The sequence below is a fragment of the Oncorhynchus mykiss genome, chromosome 6 (assembly GCF_013265735.2).
Source record: "Oncorhynchus mykiss isolate Arlee chromosome 6, USDA_OmykA_1.1, whole genome shotgun sequence".
Taxonomy (NCBI): domain Eukaryota; kingdom Metazoa; phylum Chordata; class Actinopteri; order Salmoniformes; family Salmonidae; genus Oncorhynchus; species Oncorhynchus mykiss.
In genome coordinates this window covers 37,677,287-37,696,314 of record NC_048570.1, presented here as the reverse complement: position 1 = coordinate 37,696,314, position 19,028 = coordinate 37,677,287, and the positions used below count along the sequence as shown (strand labels likewise).

The 19,028-nt window shown below is 42.2% G+C and overlaps 1 protein-coding gene across 1 annotated transcript in view; it reads left to right on the top strand.

The window, feature by feature from the left end:
* zmat4a (zinc finger, matrin-type 4a) overlaps positions 1 to 19,028 on the top strand; it is a 149,456-nt gene that overhangs the window by 81,936 nt on the left and 48,492 nt on the right. The window contains exon 4 of the mRNA XM_021606382.2: positions 4,591 to 4,747. Within this exon, the coding sequence (XP_021462057.2) occupies positions 4,591 to 4,747 (157 nt within the window). The remainder of the gene's footprint in view (positions 1 to 4,590; positions 4,748 to 19,028) is intronic.

Sequence of the window (19,028 nt, the reverse complement as noted above, 5' to 3'; positions counted from 1 at the left end):
TAGTCAAATGTAATGCACTATATTGGGAATAGGGAGCCATTTGGAATGCAGAGTAACTCTAAAACAGTCATAAGTAATTTTCATTAAGACTCATGCAGCATATTATGGCTAATTAATTAAACTAGCTAACTTTTCGGTAAGAGTCAGTACTCAGTACACTACCGCAGCTTGCAAGCTCAGATCTCAAAAAGCAGAGCTGCCAATCACTATCTCCTTAAAGTCATTCCATCTACTTGGCCATCCATGGTGTGAAGACAAGATGACGCTAGCTGTGTTTATAATTGCTTTACACTCAGAATAGCCTGGATAAAGATGAAACCCGCTGTTCATTCCTTAATCCCTTCATTAAACAATAAACAGTAGATGAATGATGTGAGAAAGGCTGCTACTGGTTACCTGTTTCAAATAAAAGTGCACAAGATGATAAATGTCACCTCTCATTTTGCAAAATAAATTGTAATTGTCCTATGGGAATATTATTTAAATAGAATAGGGCAACAGTGTCTGTATTCTGTGGCCACAATGTGCTTTGTTCTCAACATTTCACTGATACTCCTCTCATTGAGGTCTTTAAACATATGCAGGTGGAATAAAGTACAGTTCATGTCTTTTGTGTGTGATCTTACACACACAAACACACACACACACACACACACACTGATGTCTAATGTGAAGGTCAAAGTTTTGTCTGTTTTTTGGGGGGTATGAGAGAGACGAGAGAGAGCAGCAGTGATTACAATGTCTGGACCACTCAGTGCCTCCCTGCCTGCCTCCCTGCATGGCCTCAGCTGACAGCAATATAATGCATTGACCCAGTCTATATTAGGACCAACTTTTTGTCGGTTACTCTTGCACTTGCTGTCCTACTTCCCCCCCTATGTGCCTGGAGGTAGATCCGCCAGAGTCATTTGTGGCTTTGTCCGAAATAGCACCTTATTCCCTATTTCAACTGACGGACCGCAGACCGGATCGGTCAGGCTTCGACCCATGGTTTCATATAAACACACATAAGACATGGAAGAATGTGTAGAATTGCAGGAAATTAGCTTAAAATATGCTAAATGTTCTCTCCGCCAACAAGAGGGTTGTGAACAGTTTGGGGTCGCATAGGTTGCAAGGTGAAAGTTTGTTACTATGCTATCCGGACCTTTGCCACCTAGGAAATTTGTGTGTATGGATCTTCTCAAATAGTACTTGAGTACCCATGCCCTATATAAGCTGTTTAGTGCTCTATAAAGGGAATTGGGTGCTATTTGGAACACAGACAGAATATTGAGTGTCCCTTGGCCGACATAATTATCCCCAGCATCATATCAGCTACTGTATGCAGACCTACAGAGTCTCCAGGAGCATGCATGCACACACGCAAGCACACACACACTCTCTGCTGGAAATCAATGGGAACCTAGACACAGTCTGGTTCATTGGACAATGAAACCTGTTGTGGTGACTTTGATGCAGCAGCACTGGAGAAAAGAAACACAATTGCTGCAGCATGATGGTTCAGTGCAGTAATGCATAATACTGTATCTCTTCTTTTTTTGAAGCGTAAGGATATGGGCAAGGATATGCTGCTCCTTCGCTGAACCCACATAAAGCATTTATTTTTTAAAGAAAATCAAAACCAAAACTATAAATCGTTCATTGCTGAGCTTTACACATGTTCTCGCCGCCTATATGTAATGGTTTCATAAGAAGGATTTATTGCTCTGCTACATTCATTACTTATATGTGAATGCAAATGCTAAGCCTAACCCTTCCTGTAACTATTGGTTTCATATGTAAATGCAAATCAATCAAATGTATTTATAAATCCCTTCTTACATCAGCTGTACAGAAACCCAGCCTAAAATACCAAACAGCAAGCAATGCAGGTGTAGAAGCATGGTGGCTTGGAAAAACTGTCTCGGAAAAACTCCCTAGAAAGGCCGAAACCTAGGAAGAAACCTAGAGAGGAACCAGGCTATGAGGGGTGGCCAGTCCTCTTCTGGCTGTGTCAGGTGGAGATGCTAAGCCTATCTATCCTAAGCCCATGTTTAAATGTAAATGCTAAGCCTATCCCTTTCTATAACTATTGGTTTCATATGTAAATGTAGATGCTAAGCCTATCCCTTTCTATAACTATTGGTGTCATATGTAAATGTAGATGCTAAGCCTATCCCTTTCTATAACTATTGGTTTCATATGTAAATGTAGATGCTAAGCCTATCCCTTCCTATAACTATTGGTTTCATATGTAAATGTAGATGCTAAGCATATCCCTTCCTATAACTATTAGGTTTCATATGTAAATGTAGATGCTAAGCCTAACACTTCCTATAACTATTGGTTTCATATGTAAATGTAGATGCTAAGCCTATCCCTTCCTATAACTATTAGGTTTCATATGTAAATGTAGATGCTAAGCCTAACACTTCCTATAACTATTGGTTTCATATGTAAATGTAGATGCTAAGCCTAACACTTCCTATAACTATTGGTTTCATATGTAAATGCAGATGGTAATGCTTCCCTCTTGACAGACGATTCTAATGACTAAGTATTAACAACATGCAACCTGGCTGGCAGCACAGAAACAGTGTGCAGTTACCTCAGCGTTAATTAGATTCTCTGCAATTACCCACTCTCATTTATCTTGTATTAATTAACCATGAAATGATGATTGGCTCAGATTTTATGAAGGTTCATTTCCTGTTATATTTTGGTCTCATTTTCCCATTTATTTTCATTATTTATGGTATGAGGTATGAAATGATAAGAGAGAGCCTGCTCTGCATTAACTGTTCGGGTGAGCTAGGTAAGGGAAATGTGTGTGTGTGTGCGTGCGTACTTGTGTGTGCGCGTCTGTGTGTGCATGCGTACGTGTGTGCCTGTCCGAGAGAGAGAAGCACTGAAGGACATGCTAAGGGCAGGAGGAGGCAGGGGTGCTGTGTATATGTGTGTGTGTCATTGAGTGACTCACAGTGCAGTATCCAGGATGCCTCTCTCTCTCTCCACTCAGGCTGCTCTCCTATCAGCACTCAGTCTGTTGGAGTGGTAGTAGTCTGCCATTTTTACTCACCCTTATTATCCAGACAGAAAATAAGGATCTAGCCCAGATTAACAGTTATGTCTCTGAGAAGGTGTAGGCAGCAGACCCTATGTGTAGGCAGAAGACCCTAGGTGTAGACAGTAGACCCTGGGTGTAGGCAGCAGTTCCTAGGTGTAAACAGCAAACCCTAGGTGTAGGCAGCAGACCCTAGGTGTAGATGACATTTGCATCCAAAATGACACCCGATTCCCTTTATGGTGCACTTATTTGGACCAGAGCCCTGGTCAAAATTTGGGACACATCCACATACTGTCTCTTGCAAGCCAGCAGACCTTAGGCCTAGCCTAGGCTTCCTACATCAGGAATCCTATCTGGCTATCTATAGAGGAGAACTGGAGATGTCTGTTGATGTCATGTAATGTGTGACTGTGCCTTAATGCACAGCATTGTGTCACAGTGTGCTGTAGTCAGATCACTACCCACTATCTCCACTGGGAGATTGAAGTGGAGGAGAATACATGCAAACAAGCGTTGCATTTTAGTCATAGATGGGCTCATTCATCATATGGCTCTTTAAAATTCCTTTCAGTGCAGTGCTGTGAATGTACTATATGAGGGAAATGTATATGAGTAATGCTTTGTGTCTAAAATGTAAACTGCTTGATTCCATCCAGCAAAATAAAAAAGTTAAATATGTTTGTGACTGTTGAATTGTGAAAATAATACTTCACAATACAATGAGCTGAAGTCAACTGAAAAAGGAATAATTTTGGTCTGAAGTTGTAATAGTTTTTAATCAGTCTGCCAATGACCCTGCCTGGTGGGGTCGTTTCCTGGTAGAAATGGCTGCGTCTGTCTCCTGGCAGCCAGGTGCATTTAGCTCTCTCGTTCTCTCTTTATCTCTCTCGTTCTCACTCTATCCCTTTCACTCTCTTTCTCAATATATCTCTTTCTTCACCTCTCTCTCTCTCCCTGTCTTTACTTACTGTATCTGTCTTCCTCCACTCTCTCTCCCCCTCTCTCTCTCTCTCCACCCCCTCTGATTCCTCCCTCTCTCTGTCAGGATAATGTGTTTCTGCAGCAGGCGGGCAGCACAGATGGAGTCTCAGGGAGCGGTCCTCATCCCATCACTCCCTACTTTGTATTACTCCATACAACTGCTGAATTACCTCCATTTGCATCCCACCAGGAACCAAATGATCAAGCCCACGAGGAGTGTAGATTGTTTCTGTCCCCTGGAACTGTGGCGTATAGAGCTTACTGATGTGCTCAGTATACAGCTGGCCCCTAAGCACCATGCTGCTCTAACCTACAGGGTTTGGAAAGTATTTGCTGGGGCTGGTTTATACTGTACACCACACACAGTGTGTACATACACACCACTCATTGATGAATCGTGTCATTTTTTTGTTATATTCAGGTGTCCATTTATCCCTAAAATGTCTGATTCTGTGCAGCAAAGCTTTGTGTGAAAAAGAAACAACATCCTCGGCTGATAGCCTTTTTTTTACTGAACCTGTGTGTGTGTGTGTGTGTGTGTGTGTGTGTGTTCCTTGCAGGGCAGTGAGGAGGGAGACGTGGACAAGAACAAGTGTTGCACACTGTGTAACATGTCCTTCACCTCAGCAGTGGTAGCACAGTCACATTACCAAGGCAAAATCCACGCCAAGAGACTAAAGCTGCTGCTGGGGGAGCAGCCTGCCATCACAGCAAAAGGTTTGTGTCTCTCTCTTCCTCTCTCTCTCTCTCTCTCTCTCTCTATCTCTCTCTCTCTCTCTCTCTCTCTCTCTCTCTCTCTCTCTCTCTCGCTCTCTCTCACTCTCACTCTCACTCTCTCAATTTATTAGCATGGGAAACATATGTTTACAATGCCAAAGCAAGTGAAATTGATAAACAAAAGTATCTCTCTCTAACTCATTCTCATTTACAGACTAAGCAGCTGCATTTTGTTTCCCTGTGTGATGACATCAGATAATCTGATGAGATTTGCAGTGACAGATGTGACAGAGATGTTTACCACAGAGATGTATGTTACGACAGATGTGCTTGTCCTCACACACAAAGGTGCTAGCTTTGACAAGCAAACAAGTAGGCAGGCAGAAAGGCAGAAAGCCACAGGTAGACTTTGGGATACCAGCTCACCTAGCTTGCTAAAACAGAGAGAGGAGCTGCAGCTCGTGTGTGTGGACTGGTGAAGAATCTAATTTTATCTCTTTTTTTTGTCCGTGGGTGTTTTGATTAGATCCAATCATCGTCTGCTGCAGCACCTCAGGGTTGAGGAAAGTCTGGACGATATTGTAAACCACAGCAGCTGCTCCCCGCGCCGCAAATCTGTTTACAAATTGACAGTTGAGAGAATAATGAAAGCTGGCCATGGGGGAAATTAGGATTAGAAAAAATAACCACACTTTTATTTAATCAGATCACTCCCCCTTATGCAACACCTGAGACCTGGATATCCAGAGAGGATGCAGGAAGTGAATACAAAAATCATCGACTTTGTTTATTTGGGGTATCCTTTCTCTTAAGAATATCTATACTGATGGTACGTTTTATTTCATGTGTCTGTTAATTCAGATATCCTTGACCAAAACTTTTACTTTCGCTTAGTGTAAAGCCCTCTGAGCTTTTTGTTTGAGTCTGTGCAATAACCCACTATTGTTAGTTAGTGGAGAATCAGACTGATTCAATACATGGTTTGTGTTAATAGAAAAGAGATGCCAAGGCCTGAAATTGCCACAACTCTCATCGTAGCAGTCGTTGCCTGAGTCTCTGTCTGTGTGGGTGTGTTTGTGTGTGTAAATGTTTCTTTGTCAGTTCTATATGTAGCCAAAGAGTTGTACAAAATGAAGCACATAAAGCTGAAACATATCTAGGCCCAGTCCCAGTCAGTTACCCTGGAAGCTCAGGCTTGTTTCTCCTTCAGCGCTTTCTGTTCTGGGAACACTGCTTTCCTCCTCCTACTCTCGTCTTATCCTCCATTCAGCCCCCTTTCGATAACACTTTATTTGGATGGTCCATTTGTAAATGCTCTACAGACTATCAGTAACATTTCAACTATCTACTAACCCTAACCTTAACCCTTACCCTTATTCTAAACCTAACCTTAACTGTAACCTTAGCCAGCAGTTGCTTATCAACAGATGGACCATCCGGACTTTCCAAATAAACTGCGACCCCCCCTTTCTCCCAGTGAGTCCACACTCAGGGTATGAGGGCAGAGCAGCAGAGAGGCATGCTGTGTCACCCTTTCGCCGCACATCATCATCCATCGGCATTCACGCTGCCTGGCCCTCGGCGCTAACTGACCCCAGGAGTCAGGTCAAATTGTGTGTGGTACTGAAAGGACCCTAGTCTCAAAGAAAAAACATTTGAAAAGGAAAATGATAAACAAAGCAGCTGACTAGCTTAAAAGCTCTGGTTCAAGAGTGACGTGTGTTTAACCCTGATACGTGTTGTTTTGTAGAATTCACACATGGATGTGTTGTACACATGGACCACGTGTTACTCAAAATTGGACAATCCAGTTAATATTCCCGGTATTCCATGATCAGACCTTGTGTCCCACTATGTGGCAGGAATGATTCTTAATTTGATATGTGCATTAGGGCATCCCTTTAAAGATAAGGCTTTTGTGCCATAAATAATATGCTGGGGGAGACCTAGAGGGAGGGAGAGTAGTGGTCGCTTCCAAGCAGGGTGAGGCATGTCTCTGCAGCCTTCATCAACCATTACAGGCCTGAACCCCTCTCCTCCTCCTTGCCCCCCCCCCCCCCCTTCTCCTCCCCCTTGCTTCGTCCTCTTTGTCCTTCTCCCCTCCTCCTCAACCTCCTTCTCCTCCTCTGTCATGATGTTGGTGACATAACCACCTCCTCAGCCTGCAGCTTCAGGGAGCTACTGTAACCCTGGTGCAGGAAGTAGAGTATACTGCAATCAAGGTTTTACAATCAGTGTGGCATTATGTTTTGTTTCCGCTTGATTTCCTTAAACTGAGGAAGTGCTCAGTGCTCTGCTGTGGTATTTAGAGACAGCAGGGAATCAGCAGTACAGTAGCCTACTGGGTCATGTTAGTAGGGAGGTTACTAGGGGACAGAAACGTTATTCCTCATAGAGTGAGCTGTGTCTCGCTCCTTCCTTCGTAAAACCTTGGTTACTTTACATAACATTTTGATTTATTTGGTATAACGTATGCTGATTGCTGATACTGTAAAATAGTGGTTAGATAAAACTCTGTTCTGCTGTGTCTGCTATTTCCCCTCATGCCTCCCTGTCTGTCACTGACAGATTCAGTCATTAACCACGCCATCTGTGGCCAATGGTTCGGAACAGAGGATGCTCCTCTCCCAACCGAGGGAGGCCAGACAGAGCAATCAATCGCACTGTCACCCAACAAATACAGCTAGAGCCACAGACAGACAGACAGACCCCCCCCCCCCCCCCCCCCCCCCCCAGACCCCAGACCCCAGCCACAGTGTGCATCCCAAATGTAACCCTATTTCCCATTTAGGGCACTACCTTTGACCAGGGCTCATAGGCTATATTGGACTATATTGAAAATAGGGTGCCATTTGGGACTAACCCATAGTGTAGGCTGCCTCTCAAAATGGAACATTCTCCAGACGTGTTGATATCTCTGCATTTTCCTTTTGTCTGTCATTCACCGTCACCAAATCCACATTTCAACATGTTTAACCTACGTCCAGAAGGGCTTTTAGTTCTGTTGTTTCCAAAAACAACTTGTCCTGTATTACATGATGAGAAATGGAGATTGTAGCCACTGTACTAAACCCATAACCCACTTCACCTACAGTAAACACATGAATGATTTAATATATAACACCTCCATTCTCCTGCAGAATGACAGGACAATCTACAGTATGTGTAGGTTGGAGATGCTAGCTTCTGCACACTTAAATATGCTAGCTGCTGAAATTAATGGATTTATTGAGAACTACTTTTGTGCACTACACCCATAGGGCTCTGGTCAAAAGTAGTGCACTATATAGGAAATAGGGTACCATTTGGAAGGCAGAAAATGTCCGGAAGATAAATCCACCAGGGCATCAGGAAGCCTGAGCTTATTGATTTCTACATAATGAACATTATTGAAGTGGCCGGGTGCCTCTGTTAATCCTCCCGTCTCCAAGGAAACTGTTGTTTCAGCCTTTCCGCCTTCAGCCAATAACACAAAACACAAAACCCCAGGATCTGCAGCTCTGTTGTTTCAGCCTTTCAGCCTTCAGCCAATGACACCTCACTCTGGTTGCGTCCTGAATGACACACTATTCCTATTCCTATATAGTGCACTACTTTCAACCGACTTTTGGTCGTAGTACTGCACTATATAGGGAAAGGCATTTACCCCAACTAGGTAAATACCCCAACTAGGGCGGCCCCCTCAGTTTCATTTGGACATCAGTGAACCCCCTCAGAAAATAAAATGGTGCTTGACGCCCTCTGGGTGCACACATCCAACCACTGCTAGAGCTGCTTATATTCAGGATAGCTTTACTATAGATTCCCTCTCCTTTTATGGTATGTGTGTGATGAAGTATGACTGTATAAATGATTATGCCCTTTTAGTTGAACTCCTCATAGACCTGGTTAGTTGTATGGTAATATGTGTGCATAATCACTGACCCATATACTGTTGCTACATGCTTTCACATGCTTCTTTAGTCTAAGGTTAATCGTTAGCACACTGAGCTGTCCAATTTCCGCCTCTGCTAATGCTGTTTTTGACTTGGGTAGCTCTGAATAAACTTTAATTCACCATTAGTATTCTTATGTCCCGTAATATCCCAAATGGCTAATCACTTTCTCCGAGCACTGTCGCCAGCTTATATTGAACATTTATGTCCGGTCTCCAAGCTCCAACAGGCAATGAGTGAGCAGAATAGTTTGAATGTCATTTCCCTAGAACCACAACAGCATAATGCTGGAATATATTTTCTCCCCGCATTTGGTTAAGTACGGCATTCATTCGAGTTAATTGTGAAATCATTTTGAGAAAGCACCTTCTGAAGTTTATGACCTTGGGTTTTTAGCATCGTTACATCTAATGGAAAGGCTAGCTGCTGCACACTTAAGGATCCATTGCGGTATATGATCCCAGCAAATGTACCATCTGAACCTGGATGCAGCCCTGCATGGTTCACGCGTAGTTGATTAAAATCCCTATAGCAGGGCTGTCAAACTCATTCCTTGGAAGGCCTAGTGTCTGCTGTTTTTTATTATTTTTTATTAACCCCTACACGACAATGTGAGGGGGAGATCCTTACTAATTAGTGACCTTAATTCATCAATTAAGTACAAGGGAGGAGTGAAAACCCGTACCGGTTCTGTCTAATATACAGCTGTTGTGTTTGTTTGGTTTGTTTTTCATGGACTGCACAGCTTGCATGTGGTCTCGCCCGCATGGAAGTGTGTATTGAGAAAATATTTAGTTTTCTTCTGTACGGGGGGGATAAGGCAGAGGGGGATAAAAGCCCTGAAGGGAAGGTTTTGTAGGAACAGATAAATACACGGAATTCAGGACACTTTGATCCTTCTCTTTTTTGATCTGATTCTGAATCTCAACAGATTTCTAACTATTAATTCTGAATAAGACTGCAAGACTGTGTGCTCTGAATGCTGTTCAATATCCTGTTTTCATATGAAGCAAAAGGTGGTTATTTTCTTATTGGACACTAAAGCTATACTATAAAGAGGATGAAGATATTAGTTGGCCTTTGCTTCAGATGAAATGCAGCATGAGTTTAGCATCCTTAGCCATTAGGGTTATTTGCATACTGTACCTGAAAAATAAATGACCAATTTCACTGCCTACAGTGTGATGGGTGTATTTAGGTCATTGCTTTATGCTAGTTTATCCAGATAGAATAAAGACACCTCCTTAGGAATTCTCTCTCTCTCTCTCTCTCTCTCTCTCTCTCTCTCTCTCTCTCTCTCTCTCTCTCTCTCTCTCTCTCTCTCGATACAGTTGAAGTCGGAAGTTTACATACACCTAGGTGGTCATTAAAACTCGTTTTTCAACCACTCCACACATTTCTTGTGAACAAACTATAGTTTTGGCAAGTCGGTTAGGACATCTACTTTGTGCATGACACAGATTATTTCACTTATAATACACTGTATCACAAATAGTGGGTCAGAAGTTTACATACACTAAGTTGACTGTGCCTTTAAACAGCTTGGAAAATTCCAGAAAATTAGGTCATGGCTTTAGAAGCTTCTGATAGATAGGCTAATTGACGTAATTTGAGTCAATTGGAGGTGTACCTGTTGATGTATTTCAAGGCCTACCTTCAAACTCAGTAACTCTTTGCTTGACATCATGGGAAAATCATGAAATCAGCCAAGACCTCAGAAAAATATTTGTAGACCTCCACAAGTATGGTTCATCCTTGAAAGCAATTTCCAAACGCCTGAAGCTAACACGTTCATCTCTACAAACAATAGCAATAGTATGCAAGTATAAACACCATGGGACCACGCAGCCATCATACCGCTCGGGAAGGAGACGCGTTCTGTCTCCTAGAGATGAACGTACTTTGGTGCGAAAAGTGCAAATCAATCCCAGAACAACAGCGAAGGACCTTGTGAAGATGCTGGAGGAAACAGGCACAGAAGTATCTATATCCACAGTAAACCGAGTCCGACAGTATATCGACATAACCCGAAAGCCACTGCTCCAAATCCACCATAAAAAAGCCAGACTACGGTTTGCAACTGCACATGGGTACAAAGATTGTACTTTTTGTAGAAATGTCCTCTGGTCTGATGAAAAGGGGGAGGCTTGCAAGCTGAAGAACACCATCCCAACCGTGAAGCACAAGGGTGGCAGCATCATGTTGTCGGGGTGCTTTGCTGCAAGAGGGACTGGTGCACTTCACAAAATAGATGGCATCATGAGGACAGAAAATTATGTGGACATATTGAAGCAACATCTCAAGACATCAGTCAGGAAGTTAAAGCTTGGTCGCAAATGGGTCTTCCAAATGGACAATGACCCCAAGCATACTTCCAAAGTTGTGGCAAAATGGCTTAAGGAAATCAAAGTCAAGGTATTGGAATGACCATCACAAAGCCCTGACCTCAATCCTATAGAAAATTTGTGGGCAGGACTGAAAAAGTGTGTGTGAGAAATGAGGCCTACAAACCTGACTCAGTTACGCCAGCTCTGCCAGGAGGAATGGGCCAAAATTCACACAACTTATTGTGGGAGGCTTGCGGAAGGCTACCCGAAACGTTTGACCCAAGTTAAACAATTTAAAGGCAATGCTACCAAATACTAATTGTGAGTGTATGTAAACGTCTGACCCACTGGGAATGTGATGAAAGAAATAAAAGCTGAAATAAATCATTCTCTCTATTATTCTGACATTTCACATTCTTAAAATAAAGTGGTGATCCTAACTGACCTAAGACAGGGAATTTTTACTAGGGTTATAAATGTCAGGAATTGTTAAAAACTGAGTTTAAATGTATTTGGCTAAGGTGTATGTAAACTTCCGACTTCAACTGTATACTAAATGTTATTCCATGCAAATTGGTTTGCAATGCAACTTAACCCATACATCTTTATACAATCCCCCAGGGTAATAAATAATGAGAATTAATGTTATCTTCCCAACAACATTAAGAATCAATTCCAGAAATTCTATGGTGTCAATGGTGTAGCAATGATACAGTTTGCCATTCATTTTCTTTAGATTTATTTAACTAACCCTTTTAATTATTAGATTTAACCCATGGTTTGTCACTCTAACGCGCATGATAAGCTTAATTAATTCACCTTCACATCTCATCAAACAGCAAAAAGCTTATCGGTGTAACAGACATTTATGTTCGAGGTCTATTAAGTAACTGCCATGGTGCCATTTGGAAGCGATCTAGCTTACTTATGATGTCTCCTTTACTTGATGATAATGAATGACATCCATCAGTTCTGCTCTACTGCTGTCTGATTACAAAAAAAAATCTATTTGACAGATTTCCTCAAATGCAAATGTTTTCCCCAGCCACCACTTTTTCAGAGGTGATAACAAATTATATAAAAACCTTAAGTCTCAAATCTAATGACAGTGAGTGTCAGTCTGAGTTTTGTTTACTGCAGAAAGAATTTGAGGAAAGGTATGACTGACACTTCCTTTGTTCACACAGGTAAACAAGGTACTGTAGCTCCTTCAGAAAATACACATTTGAATGACTGAAAGATGGAAAGAAAGCAAAGTGGCGAGGGGATGAAGTGGGGGGAAAAGGATGGCAGTAATTCGAGAGAATTGTGACAATTTTATATTAGTTCTTCTACTTGCCCCCTACCTGCTCCAAATGCACTGCTTCTTTTTTATTGAGTCCCCCTGTTACTTCCCACTCTCATTATATGCTTTCTTTGTTACCTTGCGGCAACAAGGTCAGAGTGTGTCCCAAATGGCAGCTGATTCCTTATATAGTGCACTACTTTTGACCAGAGCCCATAGCGTATTCCCTTTGCCAGTCAACAAAGTAGCTGTCCTTTGCTGCAAAGGTCACGAGTCCATCTTCTTAACGGTGTTATACCCTCCTCTGCCTGCTGTTTTCTCCTCTCCATTTGTTTTTTTAATCCCAAGGACCTATACATATCTCTCTGCTCTGGAGAATGGATGGCTGTGCAGTTATTTACAGAGTCTGGGATCTCTCACAGAACAATGCAGAACAGTTATCACACCCCAAAAAAGGGTGAATGATGAATGGGACTGGGGCCACCCACAGTGAGGATAAAGACTTTAGGTATAAATAGGTGGCTGCTATCGTAATTAATGGGTTGTCTGAATGACGCAGGACTGGTGGTTATTAAGAGTAAGCTATAAGGCTCGGATGTGTATTTTGGGGTGTCATTTTGGGTTGTCATTCTCATTGCTGTGATTACAGTGGGCTACAGAGAGCAAGCTGAAGTAAAATTACTGTGATAATGGCTAATGGTGGAGGCTTTGTTTGCCCCATGGGCCCTGGTCTAAATAATTGCACTATACAGGGAATAGGGGGCCATTTTGGATGTATCCTTTGATAGGGTCCTGTTGTCACAGTGGATAGCTTAATTTCCCCCATTGCTTATTTGCATCCAGTAATTATGAAGTTGTTCTAGTAATTTATGAAAATGTAGGATAAATATTCCTATCAAAGGTTTATTAGCATTCTGTGTTTTATTTCCTACTTCTTAGTCTAACCAGGACTGGAATCAACATACAGTCTCTGAACATCACTACTAACTAAGATCACAATAGGAAATGCATCCTATAGATTATTAACTCATTGACTAATATCTCTTGTAAATGTTTTCATCTTCACAACAGAGGTCCACTTACTGATACAATACTTCCTCATATAGTTCATTTTAATGCAGGAGCATGCATCTACTTTCAAAATGACGGAGGCTAATCAGAGGCTAAATAAAGAACCACTGCCCTAGATTTGACAAAAAAATAACTTTATTTATTTTCAGTCCAAAAACTACAACCTTTTCCCTGAGCCTGAATTTGATGGATGTTTTCCCTAAACCTCAGCTCAGTCGATACTGTAACATGTCACTGCTGCTGGGGGAGGTTGATATCCGTGATGTAACAACAAGCAGACACAGTCAAAACCACTCAGACGCCTTTGCCCAGCTCCTCTGCCCAGGCTGTACATTTTATGGTTCAACTGGTTAGCACATTAGGCTCCTGTCACAAAAATAATAACTGACACATTTTGGTTATTCTTTCCTTCCGAATGGCATTTGACCAAAATGCCTGTCTCAGAAGTTATTTGGGTTGTCAAGAGGAAAAGCCGGCCTTGTTGACCCAAAGTGTCATGCAATTCATCTCTTTTTTACACTTGCTACTTAAACTTTAAACCAACCTGAAGAGTCTAATGACAATAATTTGCATTTATGAAATGTGCCTTGGGGATCTGAGTGTTTTTGTTTGGTAGCCTAGTGGGTACTGTAAATGTCACAGCCACAATTATTAATGACATAAAGAGCTGCCCTTTATAAATGATTCAGGAAATGGTTGACAGGACAAATGCTGATAACTTCACAAGCTATGAATATCAGCATGATGATGATACCATGGTAGAAAACAGAGTTTGATTGTAGATTATTAGCTTCGGCCACCTCCATTATTGATAAAGAGGAGAAAAAAGACTGTATTAAATAAATAATATTAACACTGAGCTATATTGTATGCTCAAACAAATGGGGAAATTATATGATTTTACACTAACACAACTGCTCAGAGAAAGACGTTTTATTTAACAAGTCATCTTTTATTTAAAAAATTAAGATCGGTGTCAAAATGATTGGCACCCCTGTTTTCATTACTTTGTGCCCCCTCCTCTTGAAGGATAATGGCACTGAGCCTTTTTCTATCATGTTTAGTGAGATTGGAAAACACATTGGGAGGGATCTTATACCAGAACCTTTGATCTGTACTTATGGTCTGCCCTCTTCAATTCAAACCACAGGTTTTCAATGGGGTTCAAGTTAATTGTTGCCAATGAACAATTTCTTTGTGGATTTTGATGTGTGCTTGGGGTTATTGTCTTGCTGGAAGATCCATTGTGGCCAAGTTTCAACCTCCTGGCAGAGGCAAATAGGTTTTTTGGCTAAAATGTCCTGGTACTTGGAAAAGTTCATGACGCCGTTGACCTTAACAAGGGCCCCAGGATCAGTGGAAGTAAAACAGACCCATAACATCAAAGATCCAAAGCCATATTTTACAGTAGTTGGTTCTCTTCACATGCATCCTTCTTTCGATGCCAAACCTACCACTGATTTTTATGGCCAAATGGCTCTATTTCCGTCTCATCTGACCATAACACCAAGTCCCAACTAAGTCCCAATGCCATTTAGCAAAGTCCAGGCGTTTAAATGTTGGTTACACTCAATAAAGGCCTTTTTCTGGCAACCCTTCCAAACAGCCTATTGGCATGGAGGTGGTGTCTGATTGTACATTTGTAGACCCCAAGGTGCGACTAAGTTTGGTAATTCTCTAACTGTGGCCCTTGGATTTCCCTTTGCTTCCCGAACCATCTTCCTCACTGTGTGTGGGGAAAAAATACACATGCATCCTTCTCCAGTAAGTTTACCACTGTTTCAATGATTTTAAGCTTCTTAATTATTGCCCTAATAATGGTAAACGGTATGTTAGGTTTTTCTTGCATTTTTTTTAGCCTATTGTTGGTTTTATGAAGGTCAATAACCATTTGTCTCTTTTTGTTTGTGAGTTATTTGCAGCTCTACTTATTTTTAGGTGACACTTTAAAGAGCAACAACTGTTGGAACTGATGTTATCTATTTATATATATATATATATATATATATATATATATGAGAGAGAGAGAATGCATGCAGGGGCATGCATCTACCTTCAAATTGATCAGAGGCTATGTAAAGAACCACTGCCCTAGATTTGACAAAAAAAATGACTTTATTTTCAGCTTGAATTTGATGGATGTTTTCCCTAAACCTCAGAGCAGGTCAGTCGATACTGTAACATGTCACTGCTGCTGGGGGAGGTTGATATCCGTGATGTAACAACAAGCAGACACAGTCAAAACCACTCAGGCGCCTTTGCCCAGCTCCTCTGCCCAGGCTGTACATTTTATAGTTCAACTGGTTAGCACATTAGGCTCCTGTCACAAAAATAATAACTGACACATTTTGGCAGTTATTCTTTCCTTAACCTCAGAAGTTATTTGGGTTGTCAAGAGGAAAAGCCGGCCTTGTTGACCCAAAGTGTCATGCTATTCATCTCTTTTTTACACTTGCTACTTAAACTTTAAACCAACCTGAAGAGTCTAATGACAATAATTTGCATTTATGAAATGTGCCTTGGGGATCTGAGTGTTTTTGTTTGGTAGCCTAGTGGGTACTGTAAATGTCACAGCCACAATTATTAATGAGATAAAGAGCTGCCCTTTATAAATTATTCAGGAAATGGTTGACAGGACAAATGCTGATAACTTCACAAGCTATGAATATCAGCATGATGATGATACCATGGTAGAAAACAGAGTTTGATTGTAGATTCTTAGCTTCGGCCACCTCCATTATTGATAAAGAGGAGAAAAAATACTATTAAATAAATAATATTAACACTGAGCTATATTGTATGCTCAAACAAATGGGGAAATGATATTATTTTACACTAACACAACTGCTCAGAGAAAGACATTTGATTTAACAAGTAATCTATTATAAAACATTGGGAGGGATCTTAGACCAGAACCTTTGATATGCGCTTATGGATAGACCTCTTCAATTCAAACAACAGGTTGTTAATGGGGTTCATGTTAATTGTTGCCAATTAACAATTTCTTTGTGGATTTTGATGTGTGCTTGGGGTTATTGTCTTGCTGGAGATCCATTGTGGCCAAGTTTCAACCTAATGGCAGAGGCAAATAGGTTTTTGGCTAAAATGTGCATGGGGAAAACATACATATGCATCCTTCTCCAGTCAGTGAGAGAGCGAGAGAGAGTGAGAGAGAGAGAGAGAGAGAGAGGTCCTAACCCCCCCCCCCCCGTCCCCCCCCCCCCGTCCCCAAAAAAACAACCTCTGGTCCATACATAACACCTGGTGTCTTCTGCCCCAATGTCATAGGTTAGTTTCTGAAATACATGTTCAACCTTTCAGGGGGGTTGTCTTTCTCTTGCAGGATAATGACGACGTACAGGTGAGTCTACAGTCACATTGTCGCTGAGTCTGAGTGGTGATGGTGTATGCCCAGACTGGTGCCCAACAGTACCCTGAGTAGGCGCTCTGGCTTTCCAAATGTGTAGGTTGCTGTAGTGGATGTTCAGGTGATGGCTCGTAATCATGTTTATTTTTTTTATTTTTTTTATTTTACCTTTATTTAACTAAGCAAGTCAGTTAAAAACAAATTCTTATTTTCAATGACAGCCTAGGAACAGTGGGTTAATTGCCTTGTTCAGGAGCAGAACGACAGATTTTTACCTTGTCAACTCAGGGAATCGATCGTGCAACCTTTCGGTTACTAGTCCAACGCTCTAACCACTCGGCTACTTGCCGCCTCATGTTAGGTCTCCAGTAGCTGATCTGGGTTTGTGACTTGACATGCGTCATCTCTGTGGTTGGTTCTTGGCAACAGTTGATCCACGTGTCCTCCGATGTGTGAGCTATGTAGAACACAGGACCTGTTTGTGCGGCCACTGTTGCTGGTTTCCACTTTGGTCCATTGCAGTAGTTCCGAGCAATAACTCTCTCCAGCTCTGAAGCTTCTGTCTTTTGCTTTGCTCCGCCTCTCCACCTGCGCTCTCTCTTGTGTCTGCACAACCTGTTAAGTCTTTGGAGGTCTCACTTTGGCTGTAGCATGTTGCATGGGGGATACAACAGGAAGGTGTTTTACTGTGTGCGTTGACTATGACGGAGAACATATGATCCTCCAGTGGGCCAGCTTAGTCTATGTGGACTTTCTGCCAAGGCTCCTCTGGGAAGTCCCATGGGTGTAGTGGCGCTAGCTGAGTTATGTTCCTCATCTTTTGACATGGGGAACATGACTTGGCCTTGTCTTCGATAGCTGCATCCAAATCTGGCCACCAAAATTAGCTGCATGCAATCTCCTTCATTTGCACCATGCCACACTGCCCTGAATGGAGTTCTTCAAGCACCTGCCTTCTCAGTGGTGGTGGTATGATAACTCAAAAGCCCCATAGCAAGCGTCCAGACTAAACTGTGTCACCCTTTCTGGCGAGAAATAACTGGATTGGTGTGGGTCAACTTTTTCAGTTGGACGGACGTAACTGGGGCATTCATCACTTCCTTGAAGTAGAAGATTTCAGCCTGGGAGGGCTCAGTGTGTGTGACAGGTAAGAGACACCTTGAGAGGCCGTCTGCATTGCAGACGGTCCCTGATGTGAGTAATTGGCCTCTCTGCACCTGATGGCATGATGTATGAGACAACAGCACCATAAGGCAATGTGTCACATGCCAACTGTAATGGCAAGTTGGGGTAGAAGTGGATTAGGGCCTCTGACTGAGTTAAGGCTGTTTTCTCTTTCTTGAAAGCCTCCTCACATCTGTCCACTTCCAAGGTTTGGTTTTGTTCAAAAGTTAATGTGGTGGCTTTAGCATGTTAGCTAGGTTCAGCATACACTTTGCGTAGCACGCCAGGTGTCCTAAGAATGATTCACGTTCCGTGGGGATGGAGCTTCCGCGACGGCCTTCACCTTTGATGGCCCCTTGTGGAACCCCCGAACTGTCAATGACGTGGCCCAGATATTCAACAGGCCGGGAAAACTTGCATTTGTCCTTCTGGACCCTGCGACCGTACTCCTCCAGTCTCTGTAGTGTAGTGGCCAGGTTTCTCAGGTGCTCCTACTCATCTTTGCCAGTGATTAGTAGATCATCGAGGTAACAATGGACCCTGGTGAGCCTGCTCAGTATCTGTTCCACAGCTCTCTGAAACAAGGCCGGAGTTGAGGTGATTCCAAAAGGAAGCCTCTGATACCTGTACAGTCCTTTGTGAGTCACTATAGTCAACAGTTCCTGTGACTCTTGGTCACAACATGCGTCTGTAGATAGGCCTGACATAAGTCTATCTTACTGAATTTCTGTTCTCTAGCTAAACCAGAAAAGTGGTTGTCAGTGAGGGTTAGTGGATATTTTTCAGCAGTCAGATGGGGTTAACGGTAACTTTGAAATCGCCACAGAGTCTGAATGATCCATATTTTTTCATGACTGGAACGACGGGTGTAGTAGCCCACTCACTAACATTCACTGGATGTAATACTCCACTCTCGACTAGTCTGTTTGGCTCAGTTTCAATTTATGGTTTCATGGTGTATGGGACAGGTCTAGCTTTGAAGCATTTTGGCTTGCTGTCTGGTTTCATGGTCCTTTAACTGTTGTGTTTTTCATACTGCCAAGTTCTCCATTGAACACATCTGCATGTTTTCTCAATATCCCTTGTAGGTTTGTGTCCTCCAACCATGTGAATTTCCTGCCAGTTTGGCTTA